This window comes from Callorhinus ursinus, unplaced genomic scaffold (assembly GCF_003265705.2).
Source record: "Callorhinus ursinus isolate GAN/ISIS: 27379988/994484 unplaced genomic scaffold, GSC_fseal_2.0 scaffold4, whole genome shotgun sequence".
In the NCBI taxonomy this organism is placed as follows: domain Eukaryota; kingdom Metazoa; phylum Chordata; class Mammalia; order Carnivora; family Otariidae; genus Callorhinus; species Callorhinus ursinus.
Window position 1 is genome coordinate 121,620,742 of NW_027397066.1, and position 24,582 is coordinate 121,645,323.

Below are 24,582 nucleotides of genomic sequence, written 5' to 3' on the forward strand. Positions count from 1 at the left end.
TTTTCCTCATTTCCTTAGGTAATGCAAACAGGGCTTTCATAAAATTTAATACCAAAAAATAAAAAACAAAACACAAACTATTGTACAGATGAATAACTCCAAACTTAAAGAAATGAAGTAACTTCTACCAAGTTTTTATCCTTATTGTATTTACAGTGTTCAGGAGCTGAGATTTGAAACCAGATCTACTTCCATGTTTTCCACTAGGCCCTCTACTTCACTTAAGACTTGTTTAGTTTTCCGTAATTTACTATACTTGGGTCAATTACAATTGGGGTAAAAGTGGTTGTCTTTTAGTCTGAATACTAACGAAGACAGTAATGAAAACCAACAGTTCATTATTTTTTATTCTTCTATGTCCCAACAAGAACAAACCCATACCAAGTACTTGAGGAAGGCCTAACCCCTCACAAATGCATTCAAGTATGCTTATCATGGGGAGGGGGCTGATTGTGGTCTTGGCTCCAGATACTAATTATAATATAGCCCCCAGTTAGGACCATTTCTATTTGCCATAATTTGATCCTTGCTATATTTAATGCCTATTGGTGCTGTCTTTATCACATCACAGCATACATTTGGGAGACTTGAGTTTCCCCTAAAAATCCTAGAACTCAGGTAAAACTCAGGTTTTACTACTTATTATATAATCCAACAGATTTTCAAAAGTAGTTATCATTATCATTCCAGTCCCGCAGTGGGGTCGCAAATACTAAGCATGTTCGTTTTCATCTCCATTTCAACCGGGAGCCTCTCCCCTTCGGTGAGTTTCCGAGGGCAGTCGCGGGTCCTTACTTTTGGTACAAGTTAAAATGTTAATACGAATGGTAACTTTTAAGAGAAAAAAAAAAACTATGCCATGGCTTAAACACTTGAGCTCTATTTCGATTGAGCATTTATTCCAATAGGCTGGAAATGGCTTTGCGAAGTTTTGGGGTCTTCCTGCTGTTACCGTTTGTCAAACATCCTACGTCTCGCCCTCTACCCCACACTCGAAGCTTCTGGGATTGGAAAAAAGGGGTCTGCACTTGCGGCCCGCCGATGCCGCGGGGCCCCGGGGCTGCACTCTGGCTCCGTCTCCCGGACTTCTCAACGCGCCAAGGCCGTAAGGGTATGAATGTTGCCCTCCAGCTTTGGAGGCAGATGACCGAATAGGGACCCGAAGAAAAGCTACCCGAAAGCCGTAAACTACCTTCCCCCCCTTCACTTCCCGGCAGCTTCCCGGCGCCCCACCGACTTCCCACCCCCGACGCAGGACCGCAGGCCTTCACGCACACGCGTCCTCCACACACGCCGGAATTCCGCGGCCACGTCCGCCGAGACCCTGGCCCCGCCCCATGCCTCCGTCCGGCCCCCGGGCGCCCCTGGGCTTCTCGCGTCCGGCAGTGAGCCCTGCGCCTGCGCGCCGCGGCCAGCGCGGGGCGGGGCGAACTCTGTCCGGCGGAAGGGGCGGGGCAGGGCCGCACTTCCTTGTCGTCCGGCGGGTGAGTGTGGGGCGGGGGTTGCGCGAGTCCGGATCCGAAGCTGGGCTCCCGCCTCGGGCTGCGGGTGGGGGCCCACCCCGGTGTCGGGGGCGCCCCCTGGAGGAATTGGGGTGGGGGAAGGAAAGGAGAATATTGTTGAATTGGGTGATACTGGGAATGCGGGATATGTGCTGACAGGCAGGCGTCGGCAAAATGGGTTCAGAGGGAAGTTTCGTTGTTTTTTTCCTTAAAAAGGAAATACTCTGTAAGCAATGTTTTAAAATTTACATCATTCTAGGCAGGGTTGTGAGCTTACCGTTGTACCACAGTAAGGTTTTGGTAAGGTTGCTGGTCCCTTGCCGCTGCCAAACCTGGCGAATGGTTAACCAGAGAATGGATCAGAGAAGGGCACGATAGCTACTCCCCAAGAGTGAAATTAAAACTCCTCTTTTATGGAATAAAATCCAAGATATAAAAGTAGGGTTCAAACTGAAAGTCGCAAGGAGTGTCTAGGCTTTGTCAAATACTCTGGAGAGGCGTGGGGTAAGTCCTTTCCGGCAGACGTACTGTATTCAAATGATTTATATTTCTCATTAGAAATGAAAGACCACCTAAGCAAAAATGGCATAAAATTTATTTTAGTACCTTTCTTAAGAGCTGTGCCCAAATACATATACTCTGGAAAACAAATAGATTACTGTAGCTTTTCCAAGTTGGTAGGAAACCACGTTTCCCGAAAGCCTGTGCAGATTCTTAATCATTTTGGGATCATCTTCAATGTCCAAAATACTCTTTTATTGGTAACACTTAATATCGTTTTGTGTTCAAGGTAATAAGAATTTTAAAAAGGGAACAACTCAATTATTTTAAGGGCTGTATTCTATTAGAGGCAAAACAGACGTGAAACATTATATAATCATAAGAAATGTAAATCTCAACTTGAGATATTTGATGATGTCCAAAGAAAACCTGTATTTGGCATGGAAAGGGCCGGTGAGTGCTTGAAACATTTGCCCCTTAGCTGCCCGTTGCCATGTGGGCATGTGGGTCCCTCATATGCGGATTGTACACAGGGCTCCCTAAGACCAGTTTGGATTTGAACTTCAGTGTTAGCAATGGGAATGAATGAAAATGTTTAACGATGATGAAATTTAGAAAAATAGAGATTCCCAAACAGATTTAGAATCCTAAAAGTGGAAATGGGGAGATCTGAGTCTTAACTGGAAAAGTGATAAAAGGTGAAGTGGACAGAGAACCATAGGATATACCCTGCATGAGTTCAGTATGTATTTGATGCTACTCATATAACAATGACCTATTTAAAGGTTGCTTATTTAAGAAGTCCTTCTGCTGTACCAAAATTTCCTGAGATTATTGGAAAAGAACAATGTAAAACCCTCTGTGGGGGATGGTGGGAGTTAGTAAACAGATTAATGGCATCTGACAGTTTATCTTCAAATCAAAAATGATTAGCATTGAGAAATGGAAACACATGGCGTAATACTGCCCTGCCTGTATGAACTGTGCTGTGCTGCAGACACTGACCTAATGTATTGATTTTGGAAATCCTATATGCTTTTTCTTGCCAGAGTAGTTATTGAAATTGAGAATATTCATTGGATCAATTTCAAGACAAATATCCCAAGTCAAACTGGCTGCTGCTGAGCAAATTTTTAATGAAGGAAAAACATCCACATATTGAAATAAGACTTTAAAAAGAAAGTCCTTAAAATAAATATATATTTACTGTAAATATCTAGAAAAATATGTTTTCAAACATTGGGTAATCAGCATAATGGAGTTATTGACCCATATACAATTACAGTAAACGTTAATTTATTCTGTGAGCAATAAACTGTGCTGTGGGTACAAAGATAACTCATAGTCTAGGCAAGACTAACAACTTAAAACAATGTGACCAGCTTTATAATGGAGGAATGTGACCTATACATGATGACAAGAGAGGAGTGACAACGGAAAGGGCATGGAAAGGGAGTGGAGAACTGTTGCTAGAGGAGACACTTGATTCTTGAAGGCTGAAGAGGAATGTGTGAGATGATTAAAGGAAAGAAGGACGTTCTAATCAGAAGGAACATTGTGGACAATGGCCAAAGTATGTGGTTTTTCTAGGACCTGTGTGCAAATCAGAATAGCTATAGCAATGTGGTAAAAGTGAAGGAGGGGAATGAATTAAGTTGGAGAGGTAGATAAGAGCACTCCTAAAGAGTATGTAATATTTTTGTAGTAACTGTCTTAGCTGGATTGTAGACTTTACAATGTTAGGACCTATGTTGGACCCATGTACCAATGTATAGCACAGTACCTAGCATTCAGTAGGTTCTCAATAAATAGCTGCTGAGTAAATGAATGGCTGAATTAAAGAAAAATTAATTTATGTATTTTACAAATAAGGCAGAGGGAACGTTTTATGTATTTTAAGCAGATGAGTAAAATAGATTGACATTTTATGTTGTTAAGTGGTAATATGGAAGATGAATTAATAATGGTCATAGAGGTATCTAGAGTAGATCAGCATTTTTCAAACCTAAGATCGTGCCTGTGGTAGTGTGCATTAAAAAAAAAAAACAACAATAGAGGGCGCCTGGGTGGCTCAGTTGGTTAAGCGACTGCCTTCGGCTCAGGTCATGATCCTGGAGTCCCGGGATGGAGTCCCACATTGGGCTCCCTGCTCAGCAGGGAGTCTTCTTCTCCCTCTGACCCTCTTCCCTCTCGTGCTCTCTCTCATTCTCTCTCTCTCAAATAAATAAAAAATATTTAAAAAATAAAAAATAAAAAAACAATAGAAAAGATAATATTAGAGTGTATCACATGTACTAGCAGTAAGAAATGTTTTCTGAAACTTTTGTTTGAGTTATATTCCTACATGTAGACTAATGCAAGTGCATTTCTTCCTATGGACATTGATCAAAGCTTGAAAGCCATTATAGTAGAGAAATGTGGGAAGGTGGGTGGGGAAGAGGGGATGGATATTAAGGAGATATTGGAGGGGCGCCTGGGTGACTCAGTAGGTTAAACCTCTGACATTTGATTTCGGCTCAGGTCATGATCTCAGGGTGGTAAGATAGAACCCCACTTCGGGCACCATGCTGGGTATAGAGGCTGCTTAAGATTCTCTCCCTCTCCCTCTGCACCCCCCCCACACACACCCGGGCGCACGTGCTCTCTCAAAAAAAAAAAAATTTAAAAAGAGATTGGAGTAAAACGAATGTGAATCCTTTTTTTTTTTTTTTTTTTTGACAGAGCACGAGAGCAGGAACACAAGCAGGAACACAAGCAGGGGGGAGTGGAAGAGGGAGAAGCAGGCTTCCTGCAGAGCAGGGAGCCTGATATGGGACTCGATCCTAGGACCCTGGGATCATGACCTGAGCCGAGGGCAGACACTTAACGACTGAGCCACCCAGGCGCCCAACAAATGTGAATCTTAAAATGCTGCTGTCCATAGGAACCTTTTTGCCTGAAAGGGGGGTCCACTTACATATTCATTTTAGTATTTTTGCCCACTTGATATTTTTCATTGTATATTAATAAATTAACATTCTGGTTTATTAAGAATGGCAGTGCTTGGGCGCCTGGGTGGCTCAGTTGGTTAAGCAACTGCCTTCAGCTCAGGTCATGATCCTGGAGTCCCGGGATCGAGTCCCACATCAGGCTCCCTGCTCTGCGGGGAGTCTGCTTCTCCCTCTGACCCTCTTCCCTCTCGTGCTCTCTATCTCTCATTCTCTCTCTCTAAAATAAATAATAAAATAAAATCTTAAAAAAAAAAGATTTAAAAAAAAAATGGCAGTGCTTTGAGGGCTCTTACTAAATGTTGTAAATGCTGGAAATTTCTCTTGTATTCTGGTAGTACTCAACTTAAAATTGTAGGATGAGACCTCCGTGATTCTCAGGAATCATGAAAATTCATTGAAACAGTTTGATTATTGGCTAAGTTTTAAAATTTCTTTCCATAAGAAAGCAGGAAAAGATGCTTAGTTACACGAGCAGATGGGAAGTCTTTCTCCCTACCTCCATGATTTTGCCACTCTAGTAGTCGGTTCTGCCAGTGACATAAGGGTAGAGAGTTGTTCATAAAGGAGGAGTTACATTGGTTTAAAAGAAATTATGGACTTCTTTTTTTTTTTAAGATTTTTATTTATTTATTTGAGAGAGAGAGAGAGAAACAGCATGAGAGGGGAGAGGGTCAGAGGGAGAAGCAGGCTCCCCACTAAGCCGGCAGCCCGATGCGGGACTCGATCCCAGGACTCCCAGACCATAACCCGAGCCCAAGGCAGTCGCCCAACCAACTGAGCCACCCAGGCGCCCAGAAATTATGGACTTCTTTAAAATCTGAGGTTAAACTAATCAGTTTAAGTGTGTTATGCACTTAATTATCAGGTGTGAATTATTCTCTGTGGAGTGAAAAACATTTAAAAATTGTAGAAATTTGGTCTGTTCTGTCACCTTATACACTATTGGGATGGCCTACTGATAAGGTTTGCACAGAAAATGTAAACCAATTTCTCATTTTGACCTAAGCAAAAAAGAAAAAAAAACAAAATGAAGATAAACAGCTTGCCATAATCATTCCATATTTAAATGTAAAGGGTTATTTCGTATTCCCTTGGTGTGACATGATACCACCTCTCTTCATATACATCTGGATGTTTAAAATCTGTTGTTTTTCTCAAGTTCTGCCACTAGTTGTGAGGCCTTGGTCAATCACTGTAACTTTACTGAGCCTCACCTGTAAAATAGAATCCTGTGTACGGTTGTGAGGCTTAGCTGTAGAAGTATATGCCGAAATGCTTCACACATAATAAACGGTCAGTGAAAGGTAGCAGCTGCTGTTCTGCCATTCACATGGTCCAGAAGGGTTGGGGCCACCAAGGAAATCAGCCCCCATGGAGAGGTTTGAAGGGGTAAGAACCTTGAATTATGTACATCTGGGTAGCCTTTTGGTTTTGGCAGAAGAACGGGGGAAAATGATAGCATCCTTTTCCTGGCTCTTTGTTTTCACTTAAAGGCCTTTTAAGATTTGTATTGGCATCAAAGGATAGAGAACTTCACAATCCCAAATTGTGGTAAACCCTGCAATATAAACCACAGGCTTGTCAGGTTGTTGGCATGGATTTTCTGGGAAAGACTTTGATTCAATTGTTGTAAGAAATAACTAAATGTTAGAGCAACCTGTGTACTATTTATTAGACAAGTTTTATTCATCTCATTTATTTAGGGAATATTGTTTGCATTATTATCAGTGGACATATTTTCATCTAGTAAAGCTCTTGTTACTGGGTTTTGATTCCTCACAAACTTACCTGTTTTTCTGTTTGGGAACATTAGTTAGATGTCAAAGTTGCCTTGATTCAAAACCGGGAACTTAGAATGTTTTTAGTAAAGATTCTCAGATCACACAGGTTAAGGACATTACTCAGACTTTCCTTTCTAGTATATTAGATCAACATAAAGTAGAGAACCCACTCATGAACCTTAAAAAAATTTAACAGGTTACCATGTGCCTAACACTGTACTGGATTCTGAGGAAACTAAGAATAAGACATTGTCTCTTCTCTGGGAGGATCATCAACTGGGCTGAGGAAGGACAATTCGTGAGGAGAGATCTGTAAACAGATGAATTAGAAAACAAAATGAATAAAAGGCTGTGGAGCTTTGCAGATGGAACAGTTGACTGCCTGAGAAAGGTGGCGAAGATGTGTCCTAGAAGAGGTGATATTTGAACTGAGTAGGACTTTGTCAGGCAAAAAAGTGGAAGATAAGCGTTCTAGACACCTAATTTTTATTAAGCATATAGATTTTTTTTTTAAGGATTTTATTTCATCTTTGACAGAGCTTGCACAGGTAGGCAGAGTGGCAGGAAGAGGGAGAGGGAGAAGCAGCAGGGAGCCTGCTGTGGGACTCGATCCCAGGACTCTGGGATCATGACCTGAGTCGGAGGCAGACGCTTAACCCACTGAGCCACCCAGGTGCCCTTAGACTTTTTTTGTTTTTTTTAAGCTACCGTGCTCAAAATGATGACTAGTCCGTGTGTATCACATCATTTCAGAGTACTACTGGACTTCATATCTTAATGTGATGATTCTGATAGAATGTGCATAGAAGCATAGCTAAAATATGATTATCACTATTTTACCTTGTACATAATTCTTTTTACTAGGTTTTTAAGTATATATGCTAATTTTATGTTTAATTTAGAAATTGACATATAAATACACATTGAATGTAATGCTGATGGTCATAGTAACTGTTTAAGGACTCATCAAGTTTGATTCTCACATTATGAAGAAATCTCAATGCAGAAGGAAGCAAGTTACAGGTTATAGATACAGTCAGAGGTAAAAATTTAATCATGAGAATTTATTGACATTTCTTATTAAAAGTATACAAATTCTAAGTTTTAGCTTTAAAAAAGATATTTTTGCCATAGCAACTGTATTAGTTTTCTTTTGCTACTATAACAAATAACCACAAACTTAATGGCTTAAAACAACACAGACTTACCATCTTAGAGTTCTGTAGGTCAGAAGTCTGACATGGGGTTTACTGGGCTAAAATCAAGGCATTGGTAGCCCTTTGTTCCATCCTAGAGGTTCAGCAAGGGTGGGCTGAGTCCTCATCACATAACATCATTTCGCTCTTCCACCTCCCTCTTTCTTTAAAGGACTTTGGTGTTATATTGGGTCCACCTGGATAATCCAGGATAATTGTTTTATCTTAAGGTCAGCTGATTAGCAACCTTAATTCCATCTGCAACTTTAATTCCCCTGTGCCATTTAACGGAACATATTCATAGATTCCAGACATTAAGACATGGACGTCTTTGGGGGAGGGGCATTATTCTGTTTTTCAACAGAAAAATATGATTAGCCAATAAACAACATGTAAGCACTGTAATACCACTTACCTATAGACGAAGTTAACATTCTGACATATGTATTTCTGTTTGTGTGTGTGTGTGTAAAATTTTATGAAAAATGATATAACACCTCTTTATCTCCAGCCATTCTTCTGCTAATCTCATTTGGTCTCATGGATTTAATTAACACCTAAATACTTAATGATTCTCAAATTTACACGGAAGCTGTGACCTCTTCCTTATGTTAGTAATGCAACTGCCCACTCAGGATCCCACCGGGATATTTGGTAGGCATCTCAAACTTAAGGTATCGGAAACTAAACATGCCTGATCTTACCTGAAATTTGACTTCCTGCAGTCTTCCTCAGCTCATTAAAGGGCAACTCCATCTTTGCTGTGGCTCGGAGTAAAACCTGTGCTGAATCCTTGACTGTTCTCTTTCTCTTCCATCCCACATCTCATTTATTAGCAGGTCCTTTAGAATTCATCCAGAATCTGATTTAACACCATCCCCATGTGGTACATGTCCTCATCAGTTCTCATGTGCAGTATTACATTAATCTCTTAGCTGGTCTTCCCATTTCTGTTCTTGCATCCCCATCAGATCCTTTTAGAACAGAAATCAAATCAGGTTCTTCTTGGTCTTACTGCTTCCCTTCTCATTCACAGTCAAAAGTTCTTCAGTCATATCTATGGCTGTATATCTGACCCCCTCTTTAACCTTCTCTCTTATACTTTTTCTCTTGCTTATTCACATCTAGCCACACTGGCCTCCTTATTTATACGTCTATAGTCTGTCTTCCCTTACTAGAATGTTGGCTTTATGAGGTCAAGAACTTTGTTCTATTTTGATCATTGTTGTATCCCCAGTGCTAGACTCTTGCATGACCCATGGTAAATGGTCAAATCTTTGTTGAATGAATGCTTTGTAATCTTGTTTCTCTCTCTCTCTCTCAACATACTACTTTCTCTTTTTTGATCATAGCTTTGTTGGGTAACAAGAGGTAGTCATGGTAAGATTTGTTAATTAAAGGGCATATTTTAGATCGTTATAATTTTTTCTTGGACTACATAGATAGCATCTCTCCTATGGAAGGATAGGACTTGGTTCGGTGGTAAGAATGGTTTGTATCTTTGTCAGCATCTCCTCTTCCTCTGGTCTTTGGCTCTTCCTAATGCCATCACTATCGCTGCACACTTTTTTTTTTTTTTATTTTAAAAGGTTATTTATTTTAGAGAGAGAGTTGGGGGAGGGGCAGAGGGAGAAAATCTCAAGCAAACTCCCCGCTGAGCTTGATCCCATGACTCATGAGATCATGACCTGGGCTGAAACCAGGAGTCAGACAACCAACTGAGCCACCCAGGCACCCTCACTGCACACTTTTTAAAAATGCTTTTTACTTGCTTTGGAAGGGGCAGGGTTACTAATATCTCTTTACCTTTTAGCCAAAGGACTTCTTCTTGATCCTGAAATAATTTATTAAGAAAAAATGCCATAGAGAGTCAAAAGACCTGGGTTTGAGTCCTGGCCCTCTCATTGGCTATGACATTAGTTACCTAACTCACTCTTGTTTTCCCTCCCTTGTTACATGAGAATAAATAATAATGTCATCATAAAATTGGGAGAGTAAAGTGAGATGAAGTATTTGGAAATGGTTTATAAACTCTTGAGTGACAGGCTGGTGGGAAATGAAATTAGGTTCAGATCAGCCTTTTTTTGTGTTTTTTCAACAATTGCAATGTGCCAGCCTCCATCGTGAGCTTTGAGGATTCTAATGTGGGCAACAAGGTCTTGAATGTGACTTCTCTTTCCCTTAATGCCCTGCCAAAGTCCAGGTCCTCATCATCTCTTTTGGGTCTTTGCTAGGGTTTCCTAAGCTGGGCTTTATGTTACCAGGGTCTGATTCCTCCGGACTTCTCACCACTGCTCCTGGTGTTATCTCCCTAAAAACCCAAGTTGATTATGTCACTAATCTCTGTAAAGATCTCTGTCATTTCTCCACTGCCAACAAGGAGCCTCAGTTTACATCCTGGTCCAGCTTCATTTCCTATCACTAGTTCCCTGTAGGCACCAGGCTTCTGTCTCACTGAATTGCTCAGTCTTCTCTGATATGGCAGAGAAGAGACCACCTGTGACTCTGTACATTTAAGTCCTCAGCCTGGAAGGCCTGCCTCTTCCAGTTTTGTTTTTTTGTATCCTTTCAGACCCAGCCTTGACACTGACCCCTCCATGACTTGAACCTTCTACTCCCCAAGGAGAGTTAGTTTCTATAATTTTGTCTGTTCCCACAGCACTTTGTGGGTTTTTTTTGGACATAGTGTTTATTATTCTGTGGGCTTTTGAAGTGCTGGGATTATGTCATTTAGGGTAATATAATGTGATAGTCCACCTAAGAAGGTGTAGTGGATTGAGTGGTGGCCTTCAAAAAGATATACCCATGTCCTAATCCCTAGAACTTGTGAATGTGACTTTTATTTGGAAAAAGGGGTTTTTGCAGATGACAGATGCCCTTAAGGATCTTTTTTTTTTTTTTTTTTTTTTTAAGAGACGCAGTGTGTGAGCGGAGGGGCGGGGGCAGAAGGAGAGGAGGGAGGATCTTAGGCTTCACGTCCAGTGCGGAGCCCGACTTGGGGCTCAGTCTCACGACCCTGAGATCATGACCTGAGCCAAAACCAAGAGTCAGACACTTAACCTGACTGAGCCACCCAGGCGCCCCTAAATTAAAGAGTTTGAGATGAGATCATCTTGGATTATCTGAGTGGAGCCAATTCAGGGACAAATCTCCACACAGAGGAGAGACACAAAGAGAAGAGAAGGCCATGGAAAGCCAGGGGCAGAGATTGCACTTGTGTAGCACCCAGGGCCACTAGGCGCTGGGGGAACAGGGAAGAGGCTTCCCCTAGAGCCTTCAGAGGGGGTGCAGGCCTGCTAACACTTGGATTTCTGACTTCCAGCCTCCAGAACAGTGAGAGAATAGATCTGTTGTTTTAAGCACCCCCAGTTTGTCGTAATTTGTCACAGCAGCCCTAGGAAACTAATACAGAAGGTCATAGCAGAATGACTGGAACGTAGTAAACATCATTGTCATCACCAACAGTAACACTGTCATCACTGTGATTCTTAAACCTAGGATGGGACCTGAAGAGCAGTATATGCTCAGAAAATAGTGACTGGTTGAGTAAAAATACAGTTCTTCCCCATGAGCTTCCAGTGTGTTGTCCATGGCATTGTCAAGAAGTGTGCTTAAAGAGAGCTTCCAAAATAGATCCCCTCTTAACTGTGTTGTTTTAAATGTCTTTTTGTATGTCTGTGTGAGGGGTCGTAGTGGATGTTTTAAATTGTTCTTTTAGAACCATTTTTACACGGTTTTCCATAAATTTTCCTTTTAGAATAAGATGAATTTTGTCAAAATAGAAGTCATAATGCCCCCTGTTCCCCCCAAAACAGAAAAATGAGCAGTTACAGTTCTAACAATAAAAAAAAACTTAAAATATGTCTTCTTTTTCCCATTAGAATGTTATTTAGTAAAATTAATTTCGTGCTAATTGGCCTTGAAATACAATTTAGAGAGGTACTTTGGAGCAATAAAGTAATTTATTTCATTCTGCTATGAGGTAGTTGAAAAGCAAAATTTTCAAATAATCATAAAGCCAAATTTGGTAGGCCCTATGTATCATTTGTGTGTAAATTTTGGTTTGCCACGGGAAGCTAGGTCTATGACCTAATTTTTACTAATGTTTTAAAAATTAGTATAATAATAAAAGCTAATGTTTATTGAGCTCTTGCTCTATGCTAGGCACTGTTCCAGGCTTTTTACATGAGGCTCTTTACATGAATTAACTGAATTCATTCTCACAGCCATCCTATTCTCTTTACCTGTTCTCTTAACTCAAAGATGATGCTGAGGCACGGAGTGGTCAATATCACGATAGCTGACATGGCAGAGACTCAAAGTGAAGAGTCTCTTGGCTCATACCCTCTGTACTTTTCTGACTCTCCATGTACTGTGTCAGCTTTCATTGTTGAATACAGTTTGAAATGGAGATTATCAGTAAATCTAAGTAAAGCATCCTCATCTAATTCCATAGTGGTTCAGACTTCAGTGTGCTTATTAACCCACAGAGATTCTGATGCGTGGGGCTGGGAATATGCATTTTTAGTTAAGTACCAGGCATTTTGGGTCCTACTTGGAAATACATTGATCTAGTTACCATACAAACCTCACCGTTCATTTCACATGAAGGCCCAGGGTGGTGGCGTTGGTGGTGGTGATGCTAATGGTGTGCTTATGTTAGGCCATTCTTTACATATATGTGTGTTCCAGGGTGAGCCCATTGAAGACATACATTTATCTAAACTTATGCCTCAAGTGCCTACACTATTAATCACTTTTTTTTTTTTTTGGTAGAGAAAGAATAAAAGGCTAGCATCAGAAGTTTGGTGTTTTTTTTTTTGTTTTGTTTTGTTTACCTTTTGAATGAGCCTTAAAATAAGGTCTGTTTGATCTGTTTGATCTGAGGAAATTGTAGTCTGTAGACAAGAAAATAAGCATGACATAAAATTTCTACCCTAACAGGGTTTTTGTATATTTACTTTTTGTTTAGAAGAAAATTTTATTTTTTATTTTTTTAAAAGATTTTATTTATTTATTTGACAAAGAGAGACACAGCGAGAGAGGGAACACAAGCAAGGGGAGTGGGAGAGGGAGAAGCAGGCTTCCCGCCCAGCAGGGAGCCCGATGGAGGGCTCCATCCCAAGACCCTGGGATCATGACCTGAGCTGAAGGCAGACGCTTAACGACTGAGCCACCCAGGCGCCCCTGGAAGAAAATTTTAATGTACATTCTATTTTACAGTAGAGCAATAATCCATCATTTGGGCTACTCTGAATATTAACTGTAGGCAAGGGGGGATCTTCTCTCTTCGGTTTGGTAAGAAACTTTCACCCATTTGTACAGCCAAGAAGCCTGATTATGTGTGTTTTTAGAATATAGGGGAAACACTAAGCTTGCAGTTTTACTAACTTCAGTATCTTAATTGTATATTGAACTGGCAAAAATACGTTTTTCTTTCTTCTAGGGAGTCACAAATCACATTGAGCCAAAAAGCAGCCAGTGTTTTCTGCAGTTACAAACAAAATGAATATTCCCATGCTACTGCAACATTCTCACCGACGTTTCCTAAAAGGCCTTTTAAGAACACCTTTCCGTCGTTACCACTTCATCTTTCACTCAAGTACTCATCTCGGATCAGGAATCCCTTGTGCTCGGCCATTTAATTCTCTTGGACTCCATTGTACAAAATGGATGTTGTTGTCAAATGGTTTAAAGAGAAAATTATGTGTACAAACAACCTTAAAGGAACACACAGAAGAACTTTCTGATAAAGAACAAAGATTTGTGGATAAACTTTATACCGGTTTAATCCAAGGGCACAGGGCCTGCTTAGCAGAGGCCATAACTCTTATAGAATCAACACACAAGAGGAAAAAAGAGTTAGCCCAGGTGCTTCTTCAAAAAGTATTAGTCTACCACAGAGAACAAGAACAAATAAATAAAGGAAAACCACTAGCATTTCGAGTGGGTCAGTCTTTTTTTTTTTTTCCTTTCAGTCTGTTCAGCAAATATTTTTCTAAATTTTCTGTTTTAAAATAAGTCTACATAGTTTGTAATCTAATGGGAATTCTTTTTTTCTTTTCAGAATTTGGGGCTGGATTTTAATCCCCCTCCCCCCCCTCTTTTTTTTTGCAAATATTGGTCTTGTTATGTTGGGGGGGGAAATGTCATGGTCATTTGAACCAAGTCTCTGTATTTTAAGAGAATAATACAAGATTTCTATTTTGGCAAGAACCTGCGGCTCCCAGAATAGAATATGCATATGAAGAACTGTTAACTGGTTTACTCCTTTCTCTTGGTAGTCCTTCTGCTTGAGAGTCTGAAGTGAATGCCTTGTTTTTGTATTTATATCAACTCTAAATATCACATTTCAACATTCTACTTCTTAGGTGTTTCATTAGTCTTTCTAGGGCAAGTCTCTCTTCTTTCAGGTACTTTTTGTTAGAGTTTCTGGGAGTTCCTTGGCTTTAAGCGCAGCCATCTCAATACAAAAATGTGTTTTAAAGGAGAGACCATGTTCATTTGCTGTCTAAAAATATTAGAAAGTCACTTGATTTCTTGAACAATTGACTAGGTTCCGCAATTGCAAATAAGCTTGCTATATTTTCTTAATTGTGCATTTTTAAACAGTTTAGATATGTTTAGGTGGGATGAGAGCTCTTCATGATGACAAAGTAGGTGATTCCAACCAACTTTCCCACTAAAACTTGAAATGGTGGACAAAGTGCCGAAATTTTGTGAGGATTGAGTAAATACTTAAAAATTGACTGGCATTATATTAGACTTAAATCTCAGTTTAATGATATGGGATTAAAACCTTCTAATTTTATGGTAACAGGGTATGAATCTTTAAAGATTATTTCAAAAAGAGTTCACCAACCCGATATTGGTACTAGTCTGCATTGTTCAGGCATCCTAGGCTTCTTCCTTCACTGAAGGAACTCTCGTTTTGAGAGTACTACGTTGACTGTTAATAATCTTTATGTATTGTAGACAGACAAAATAGTAGACTCCCAAAGAGAAATTCCTGTTATGACAGAGTGTTTACTTATTACGCCTAAACACTGTTTGAAGAGAAAACATCCCAGAAATATACAGAGTTAACCAGCAACTCACTCGTAGCTAGTAACTCACAAATTTTCATTGCTATTCTGGTTCTTTCATCTTGGTGTTATGAGGCCAGATAAACCTGTGTCTTTATGGTAGCTATTTTATCACCATCATAACTACAAGTAACGAATGTTTATTCGGCATACCGATGTTTAAGACAGAGACCTGCCCTGAAAATTGCAGTAAGGAGCCAAGCATGCCGTATGACCTACGCATACTTTTGAATGTAATTACAATTAAATGCTTCAGTGTTATATACTTTGTGCCAGGTGCTGTTCTAAACATTGCAAATATCACCTCCTCTAGTTCTTACAACAACCTGAAGAGATAGGTGCTATCGCATGCATTTTATTGCAGAGTATACTCAGGTACAGAACGGTTGAGTAACCTCACCACGACTGTACAGCTCATAAGAGGCAGAGCTGGAACCAGAACCGGCCACTTGGCTCCAGAGTGCGTGCTCTTATCTGCCATGCTCTGTGAACTCTCCAAGCAGGGGAATTTTCTGCCTTTCTTAAGACAAGCTAATTTTTTCAGGGTTCAGTTTAAATCCTATATTTTGAGTTACAGGTAGGATGAAAAAAAATTACCTTTCATAAATAGAAAATTATTTTCTCAATCCCTGGGAATTTCCAGAGTACTGAGTTGTTTTTCTGGTGGGAAGAGCAAAGTGTCCAGCATTGGGGTAGGTGGGATAATTACTGATCATGGTGAGAGGTGGGCAGATGTTGTGGAAACTCAGCACATTAACAGTATAGGCAATGAAGTCTTTCCAGAAAGATCTATGTTATAGTAAAAGGGCCGATCATATTTTGTAATTTTACAAAGTGAATTTGGAGAACATAGGGAACTCAGAATTGTTTTCTTCCCATGTCCCTATTGCTCAGGAACTAGATAAATAAATGGTTTTTTGTTTACTTTAGGAAATGTTAAAATATATTAACGATGGTTTTAATACATGAGGAGAAATAGAAGATAAATCTAATATTTGAATAGAACTTATCATTGTGCTGCTCTCATTTCTTTCATTAAATTAGAAGGTCTCTCTCTACTGTAGGATTATCTGGGCCCCCTGGTGCTGGAAAATCAACCTTTATAGAGTATTTTGGAAAAATGCTTACTGAGAGAGGGCACAAATTATCTGTGCTAGCTGTGGACCCTTCTTCTTGTACTAGTGGTGGTGAGTATCGCTGACTTTTTTTTTTTAAATTGCAGAGCAGGGGCTCATAGGGCTCTCTTATAATTTAATGGGAATTTGCACAGTCTGGTGACTTCTAATCTCTCTCTGAGTTTGATCTCACTGAAAGAAGGGAGTTTTGGGGGCGGGGAGGTGGCAATGGAGGGAGGTGGTTTGGGGCCTTGGGCTCCTTAGCTTGTGGGTAGTCCAGGACGAGTTTGGGTACTTAGAGAACTAGGAAAATGGGTGCCAGAAGTTGAAGATAATCAAAAGCAACTTTCAGCTCTTTGTCTATCAAAGCTGACACTAGGCCCTCTTCCCTCCTGTTTTTTCCTTGGCTGTATCAGCCCCTACACAGTTCAGAAAATGGGTCCATCCCTCGTTCGCTTTTTTCTTATATTGTTGTAACATCTCTTAAGCTTAAAAGAAAATCTTACTGCTCTTTCTAACTTGTCACCGGTTCATATTACATGTTCAGTGAAACAGAAATCTCTTAGAGGGACCGACCGTGTAATACACCGCTCTTCTCCCTACAGCACTTAGTGTGGTGTATCACATCTCAGGCTCAGCAACTACTACTGGTTTGAGGGCACACAGTCACTCCGAGTTTAGTTTAATTTGCAGCTCAGAGAGAAAATGAATAAACTTTGTTTCCCCAAAGGATCATTTAAGGAAAACATAAAGCATTCCATATAAATACTCAGGAAAGTTTTTTCTTCCCCCTACCCCTCTCACATTGCAGTTATTCATTTAACAAGTATTCGAATGTCTGATATAGGTGAGGCATTGTACAAGGAAGGCACTGTGTCATGTAATGGTGACTGAGACACAGTCGTCTTGGCCTTATGGAGCTTTATATCAAATGAGGGAAACAGACATGTGAACACAGGCCATTACAATGTAACGTGTGTTGTGAGGGGAAAATACAGGGCGCTTTGTGGAAGTGTTTGGTTTGCATACTGTGAGTTTCGTGCTAAAAAAAATAGAGATGATATAATCATATTTCAAGGGCTTTAGGTCAGTAGAGAGGTGGACAACAATTCCTGTTACCACCCATTGAGAACTGTAGCTGAGAACATGCACAGTTTTTGAGTCACAATAATAAAAATGTTAACCATAAAATAAAATTATACTCACAAGGTTCAAGATTAAAGCCATGTCAATGTATCGTCTTATTTACATTCTAAGAACTTTCTTTGTTAAAGGTAAGGACTTGAACAAAGAATTTTTTTATAGTGGCTCTCATTTTCATACAGGGGAGAAGGCCTTTTTTCTCTTACCTTTGCAATATTCTAGAATACTTGCAATAGCAAAAGAAAATAATAGCTTGAGATAGTAATAGCAGATACAGCGACAAGACAGCCTGATTAAAGTTGCATAGCCGTGTGATTCTTAATTCTTACACTAAAAATGAAGGTCCCTTTCTCAGGTAAAAAAAAAAAAATATATGTAGACTTTGAAAGAAAAAATACGTGAGGATTAACTGTAAGTTTCCATTTCTACTTTATTACTGCTACAGTACCATACATTTGAAAAGCAGCAAGATGCTAAAGTTGAAAAGCATTACTTTATTGCCCTGTAGTTCAGTCCTTGTGCTTTGGATTCACAGACCCCCTGCAGTAGCTTGGAGACCTCCCTAAGGGTCTGCAACTGACAGTTTTGGACTCACTGCTAAGACAGACGGGAGAGTAATTTCATAATGTTTAATTCAGTGTGTTAGGATCTATGTGATAATAATTTAAAGTACGGCTTTGGCAGCTTGTTGACTTACACAGAGAGGATTTCATGCAGAAAATCACTTTAGAAAAAAGTTTTGTGTGCAATAAATAAGGTAGTTGAGATATGTGGTAGGTGTCTGCTCTAGAATTAGAACCTGTGAGAACTCTAGGGGTACCTGGGTGGCTCAGTCGGTTAAGCGTCTGCCTTCGGCTCAGGTCATGATCTCAGGGTCCTGGGATCGAGCCCCGCATCGGGCTCCCTGCTCGGCAGGAAGCCTGCTTCTCCCTCTGCCCCTCCCCCGCTCATGCTCTCTCTTTCTCTCTCTCTCAGATGAATAAATAAAATCTTTTTTAAATAATTAATTAATTAATTAATTGCCTACTGTGCATAAACACTCATTACAGAATATGTAAGACATGGTCCCATGGGCAAAGACCTTATATTAAAGCAGTTTCTCAACCTTGGCACTAATGACATTCTTTGTTTTGGGCAGCTTCCTGACATTGAAGGATGCTTAACAGTATCCTTGGCCTCTACCCACCAGATGCCAGTAGCATCCTACCCCCAGTTGTGACAAGTAAAAATCTCTCTAGACATTGCCAGATTTCCTCTGGGGGCAAACTCATCCCCATTTGAAAACCATAAAGACAACCATGTTAAGATGACAGTAAAGAACCCATCTTGGCTGGAATGGAAGATTGATTTGGGGACTAGTGGAAGCTGAAAATGGGCAGGTAAGGCAGGGCTGCATTCTGAGGGCCTTTAGTGCTAGGCTGAAGAATCTAGATTTGAACGTCTAGTCAGTGGAAAGCCCTTATAAATTTTGAAGGGCTTGAAATGTTAAAACGATTAATTTGGCATCATACATGCTGTGTTGCACTAAAGCTCAATAATATGAAATCATTTTGAGATTTGGGGAGAAATGTCATAAAGCACTTCACCTGGGAATTAGCTGATTGATAATTGGCGCTTATAGGTGTTCCATGATTAGAAAATCTTAACTCTGTGTTTTAGGATCACTCTTAGGTGATAAAACCCGAATGACGGAGTTATCAAGAGATATGAATGCATACATCAGGCCATCTCCTACCAGCGGTACTTTAGGAGGTGTGACAAGGACCACAAATGAAGCTATTCTGTTGTGTGAAGGAGGGGGATATGACATCATTCTTATTGAAACCGTAGGTGAGTGTGATTTTCTATTTCATAACAATAAAATACTATTATAACGAATGCCGTAAAAAGATGAGTGACAACTAGTATCATTTTGTTCATTCAGCATATATTTTTGAAAGATGTAATTAAATACAAGATATCTCGCGTTCTGTAGGAGATAATGAAAATACAGGCTCTAATCCTGACCTTTAAAGAAAAGCCGTGTATCTGGAGAACTGTTATACAAGAGTGGTATGTTGTAAATGCCAGAGGAGAACTGTAAGCATTGGAAACAACACATTAACTTAACACCTGTTGTGTTTAAGCACATTTCACATGTCTATAATATTTACTAAGAAAATTCATGTAGTTGGGTACCTCTTTAATACAGGGCCATGTTTTATTTCATCTGTATATCCTTAGTACACAGCTATACACAATGAAAATACTGACATGGAAACCCCAAGAAATTCGAGGCCTGTGGAGAGACAAACATACTGTTACTGAATGATAAATGTTTGTGACACAACCTGACTCAGGTTTGAGGGATCAGGGAAGACTTCTGGGAGGAGGTGACAGTTGAGCTCAGTGTTGAAGGAGGAATTGGGAGTGAAATAAAGAGAGTGAGAGCACATGGCCCATTTACAGAACTGCGGTTTGTTCAGGATACTTAGCCCATAAAATGTGGAGGCACATAGGGGGTGAAGAGAGATGGGGCCTGAAATCAGAAACTCCACCCTGTAGGGATGGATGGAGGAAGGGTTGCCCGTGTGGTAGTAGGAGAAGTCAAGGGAGAAGAGGACCATGAAAACCAAGTGCACTGGCTGGAGGTTGCATTTGACTGCTTGTCCCAGAGACTCGAAAATTGTGACTCAAACAGAAAGTGGTTTACTTTCTCATAAACGGGAGAAGCCCAGAGGCAGGCAGTCCCGAGCAGGCCTGGTGGTTCCACAGTGCCCTCAGTGTCCCAGGCTTCTGTCTCCGCTCTCCATTCTTAGCACTTAGTTTCCCTCCTCAGGGTTGCTCGTGGGTGAAAGACGGCTGATGAAGCTCTAACCATCACATCCACATTTCAGGCCGGAGGAGGAGGGAAGAGAGAGAGTATGGAAGGAGGGGAAAGGGGTAGGCAGAAGAGGTGTACCTCCTGGCTGGGTTAGTCCCCTTTGAAGAATCTTACTGGAGACCCCATCTGGTGGCTTTTGCTTTCACTCATTGATCATCTCTGGTGGAAATTGGGTCTGGTGACTGTGGGCTTCCAGCTGGTACGTCAGTGCTCCTGACAACATTGGGGTAGGGAAATGGGGAAGAATAAATACGGAATGGACAACTAAAAGTCTCTGACACCCCAATGAAGGACAGAATCTTGAGAGGAGTTTCAGTGGAGCGGGTGATGTGGAAGTCAGATTTAAGTGGATTGACATTGAAGTAATGAAGTGAAGACAAATGAGCGTACATTGATTGTTTTTCTAGACACTTAGTTCTAAAAAGAAAGTGAGAAATATGGTGGTAATTGGAGGAAGTTGTGAGTTTTTGTCTTATTTTTTTCTTGCTTTGTTTAGTTTTCAGATGAGAAAGGCAAGAGCACGGTTCCTGTGAGGTGCCGGGCAACAGGAGCCGGTAGACTAAGGAGAGGTTAAAGATAAAGCAGAACAAGGGCCCAGAGGGAACGGGAAAGAAAGAGGCTGCAGAGGAGGCAGTGAGCAGGGCTGGTATTTGGACCTGCTTATCTGTGGAGGGGCTGAGGGGGACGCTGAGGGAGCTCTGCCAAGTAGGTACCGGGGTCGTCGTCGTGGGGGAGGTCATGGCACAGTGAGTGTTTGTAATAGCCACGGCGACGAATGGAAAAGCAGCTGACTGAGGGGGCTTAGGGGCATTGCTTTTACTGGGCGGTGCAGCGGGGGTAGCGGATGGCAGATTCCGCGACCCTGTGGTGGTGCCTGTTCCTGAGCCGGGTCTCGGGCACGCTTACAGAGGAGAGACCACGGGTAGTCGGACTGACCCATCGGTGCGGGTTTGCAGGGCTCCCCGGAGGCTGAGAAGGCCAGAAAGCTGAAAGTCTTGACAGGCATGGTCGAGGATTAGAACCACACTATTCAAGCTACTCCCTGGACATCTCGAGGTTCTCCCTTTAGCCGCCATGAAGGCTACTGGGAATAAGCGAGGGAGAGAGGTGTGGGGAGGGTCACAGGTGTGCTCATACGCAAGGCAGTGCATTTAATAGATTCTTCAGAGGTGGGGTGTTTAAGGTGGGATCAGCTTGAGCGTGTGAGCGTGAGTATGAGCAAATGAAATGGTGGTCAAGGTAGTTGAGAAAGTCTCATCACTATGAATAGTTTACAATTTCAGGTGTGGGCCAGTCGGAGTTTGCCGTTGCGGATATGGTTGACATGTTTGTTTTACTACTGCCACCAGCAGGAGGAGATGAATTGCAGGTGATTATGTTGACTTTTTTTCTCCCCAAACACAAAGTATACATCACTGAAAGTACACATTTCCAGTGTTGTATTCTGTAAATTAAGTTGCTATTAATGTAGGTAAAAGAAGTAGCATTTCAGGGGCGCCTGGGTGGCTCAGTCGGTTAAGCATCTGCCTTCAGCTCTAGTCGTGATCTCAGGGTCCTGGGCTTGAGCCCTGCATCGGGCTCCCTGCTCAGCCGGAAGTTTGCTTCTCCCTCTCCCTCTGCTCCTCCCCCTACTAGTACACATGCATGCCCTCTCTGTCTCTCTCAAAGAAAAGAAAAGAAATATCATTCATATTGGCTAAAATACCTGAGTCAAAGACACATTCTCTGTTTTTTCCTAAGTTACAGTAATAGAATTTATGACCTTGAGCTAATCCTACAACTTAGATTTTTCCACCTGCAGCATGGGGAGCGAACGGGGCACAGGGACAGCTCCAGCCAAAAGAGACCACTGTGGTGTGGGTGTTTGTAGGACCGAGATTGGGGCATTTTTAGCTATCAGGTTATTTTTCCTCAAATGCAAATTGGAAAAAAAAATTATAAACCTTGAGGAAAACTTCAAAGACTTTGTTTATGGAAATGCAGATGTTAGCGGTAGGTGTCTTTTCTCTTTAAGCACTTAATGATGGACGGTTTTGCATCCTGTAGCATTAGCTCAGGAGAGACAGAATCCATCATGAGACAACTGGACTTGTCCCCTGCCACTCATTCATGTTGTGTCCTGATGATGTATTTCCTCTAATTGTGAATGTATTTTCTCATGTTAGCCTCTAAATTTGGAAGAGATCTTATAGATGACGTCCATAATCCCAACAACTGGTGCTTTTGAATAATTTTTATTGAGTAATTGTGGTTCCTAGTCCCCAGGGCTTGGGAGGGTGCAGAGGAAAAGTTAGTTAATGAAGTGTGTGTCTCTCAAAATCTTAGCATTGACTGGTGTCCCTTTTTTTTTTTTTTTTTTTGCTATAATTAAGTGAAGTGTTTCTGATACATCGCTGTCTTTTTCACTTCAGGGTATCAAAAGAGGTATCATTGAGATGGCAGACCTGGTGGCTATAACGAAATCTGACGGAGACTTGGTTGTGCCTGCTCGAAGGATACAGGCTGAGTATGTGAGTGCACTGAAGTTACTCCGCAAACGCTCAGAAGTCTGGAGATCAAAGGTCAGCTTGCGTTCCGTTCTGCATTTCCCACCCTGAGTGGACTGCGCGCATTAGAAGAGAGGGTGCGAGTCCCAAGGTAGACTTAGAATCAATCTTTGCTTGGATGTGAGATCACAATTTTAAAACATTATGGCAAAGCCAGAGCAGGTAGTCATGATTTTATTTTTTTATTTCATTTTTTAAAGGCTTTTATTTATTCATTTGAGACACAGAGATACAGAGAGAAGAGAAAGCAGGAGCAGGGAGAGAGGCAGAGGGAGAGGGAGAAGCAGGCTTCCCGCCGAGCAGGGAGCCCGATGTGGGGCTCGATCCCAGGACCCTGCGATCATGACCTGAGCCAAAGGCAGACGCTTAACCATCTGAGCCACCCAGGTGCCCCGGTAGTCATGATTTTAAATATAATCCTTCAAGCACGAGATGTCAGAAACCAGATGCGAGGGCATAGATTAGTTTGCTTAACGCTTGACTTGAGCCATTCGGAAGTGATAGCAAATCTATCCTGAAAGGAACGATTCTTAAGATTATGGAGCAATTAGTGATTTGATTCTCTATCTTAGAGTTTGAGTAGGAGAGAAGCTTTTGGTGTGATCGCTTCCCTTCCCATTATGCTTGTTGGGCGCTGTTTTCAAAAAGGAGAAAACAAAGAGAAGTTCTGTAATAAACGGTACACCGCTGTTGATGTGGGCAGCCTTCTGTGCAGGAGGCCACTCAGTTATTAAAGAGCAGGCTGTAATCACTCGAATGAGAGCAGCGGTGACCTCCCTTACCCTTATTGCCCGCTCCCGGGCTCCAGCAGTCACCTTGTCTGCTCCGGGCAGGGGCTGGGTGCTCGGCTCCTAGCGCTTGATGAATCAGGGGGCTGTGACACAGGGAATGGGGCTATTTTGTCAACGTAGTTTCGTTTCGTTTCCTAGCACTCAGGCCTCAGGGAAACCTACCCAGTATTGCCCTTCTCATCCTCATGACCCTCTCGCAGCTCCTCCACGTGGCCTCTGAGGACCATCTGAGCAATCCTACGTCAAAATAAACCTCTGGGCTAAAAATCTTGACCTGAAATCAGTGTCTTGTTTCTGCACAGAGTTAGTGATCGTAGTAAGTGACCTCAGTCTATTTCTGGGTACAGTTTACTTCGACACAGTGATAAAATGTCTCCGTTTTCACTTACCTATTTTCATAGACTGTAAGACTTAATCGGCAAATATCAGAGTCCCTATGAAGATGTTTCCTGTCATTTTAAGTAAAACAGTTTTGGTTCTTCCCTTTTCAATAGGTAATTCGTCTCTCCGCCAGAAGTGGAGAGGGCATCACTGAAATGTGGGATAAGATGAGAGAGTTCCAGGACCTCATGCTCGCCAGTGGGGAGCTGATGGCCAAGCGGCAGAGGCAGCAGAAAGTTTGGATGTGGAATCTCATTCAGGAAAGCGTGTTAGAACATTTCAGGACCCATCCCACTGTCCAGGAACAGATTCCTGTTCTGGAAGAAAAGGTTCTCAGTGGGGCCCTGTCCCCAGGACTAGCAGCAGATGTGTTGTTGAAAACTTTTAAAAGCAGAGGCTAAGGAAATTTATCCTATGCAATGATTTTATATACCATTTCGTAAAGTATTTTAATATTAAAAGTCACTTGAATGCTTATATTTTCAGTAATTCTTTTGTGCTGCCCTCGGCCTCGTTTGTGAACCGTGCTTGAAAAGTGGAAGAATGTTAGATATGGCCGGCAAAGGTCAGGCCCCAGGCAGTATTTACAAGATACCTGTTACATGTTACTGATTTACACTTCTTTCTGTTCTTATACCCTGGCATGGTAGCTGGTAGGAGAGTTCCTTCTCATCAGTCACAAGCAGAG

The 24,582-nt window shown here is 41.4% G+C and overlaps 1 protein-coding gene and 1 long non-coding RNA gene across 3 annotated transcripts in view; one reads left to right on the forward strand and one right to left on the reverse strand.

Annotated features, from left to right (window-relative positions):
• LOC112826106 (uncharacterized) overlaps positions 1-8,792 on the reverse strand; it is a 30,974-nt gene extending 22,182 nt beyond the window's left edge. The window contains exon 1 of the long non-coding RNA XR_003208848.2: positions 8,675-8,792. This is a non-coding gene — a long non-coding RNA (uncharacterized lncRNA). The remainder of the gene's footprint in view (positions 1-8,674) is intronic.
• MMAA (metabolism of cobalamin associated A) lies at positions 1,466-24,371 on the forward strand. Of its 2 annotated transcripts, XM_025874260.2 has the most exons (7): positions 1,466-1,484; positions 13,417-13,920; positions 16,120-16,242; positions 18,973-19,143; positions 21,460-21,545; positions 22,588-22,737; positions 24,008-24,371. In XM_025874260.2, exons 2-7 carry the CDS (start codon positions 13,476-13,478, stop codon positions 24,293-24,295), a joined length of 1,263 nt encoding a protein of 420 aa, XP_025730045.1. In that variant the 5' UTR covers positions 1,466-1,484; positions 13,417-13,475; the 3' UTR covers positions 24,296-24,371. The 2 variants fall into 2 exon arrangements, with proteins under 2 accessions (XP_025730045.1, XP_073748417.1); XM_073892316.1 differs by lacking the exons at positions 1,466-1,484; positions 13,417-13,920 and adding an exon at positions 3,325-3,576.
• The last annotated feature ends 211 nt before the right edge of the window (positions 24,372-24,582 follow it).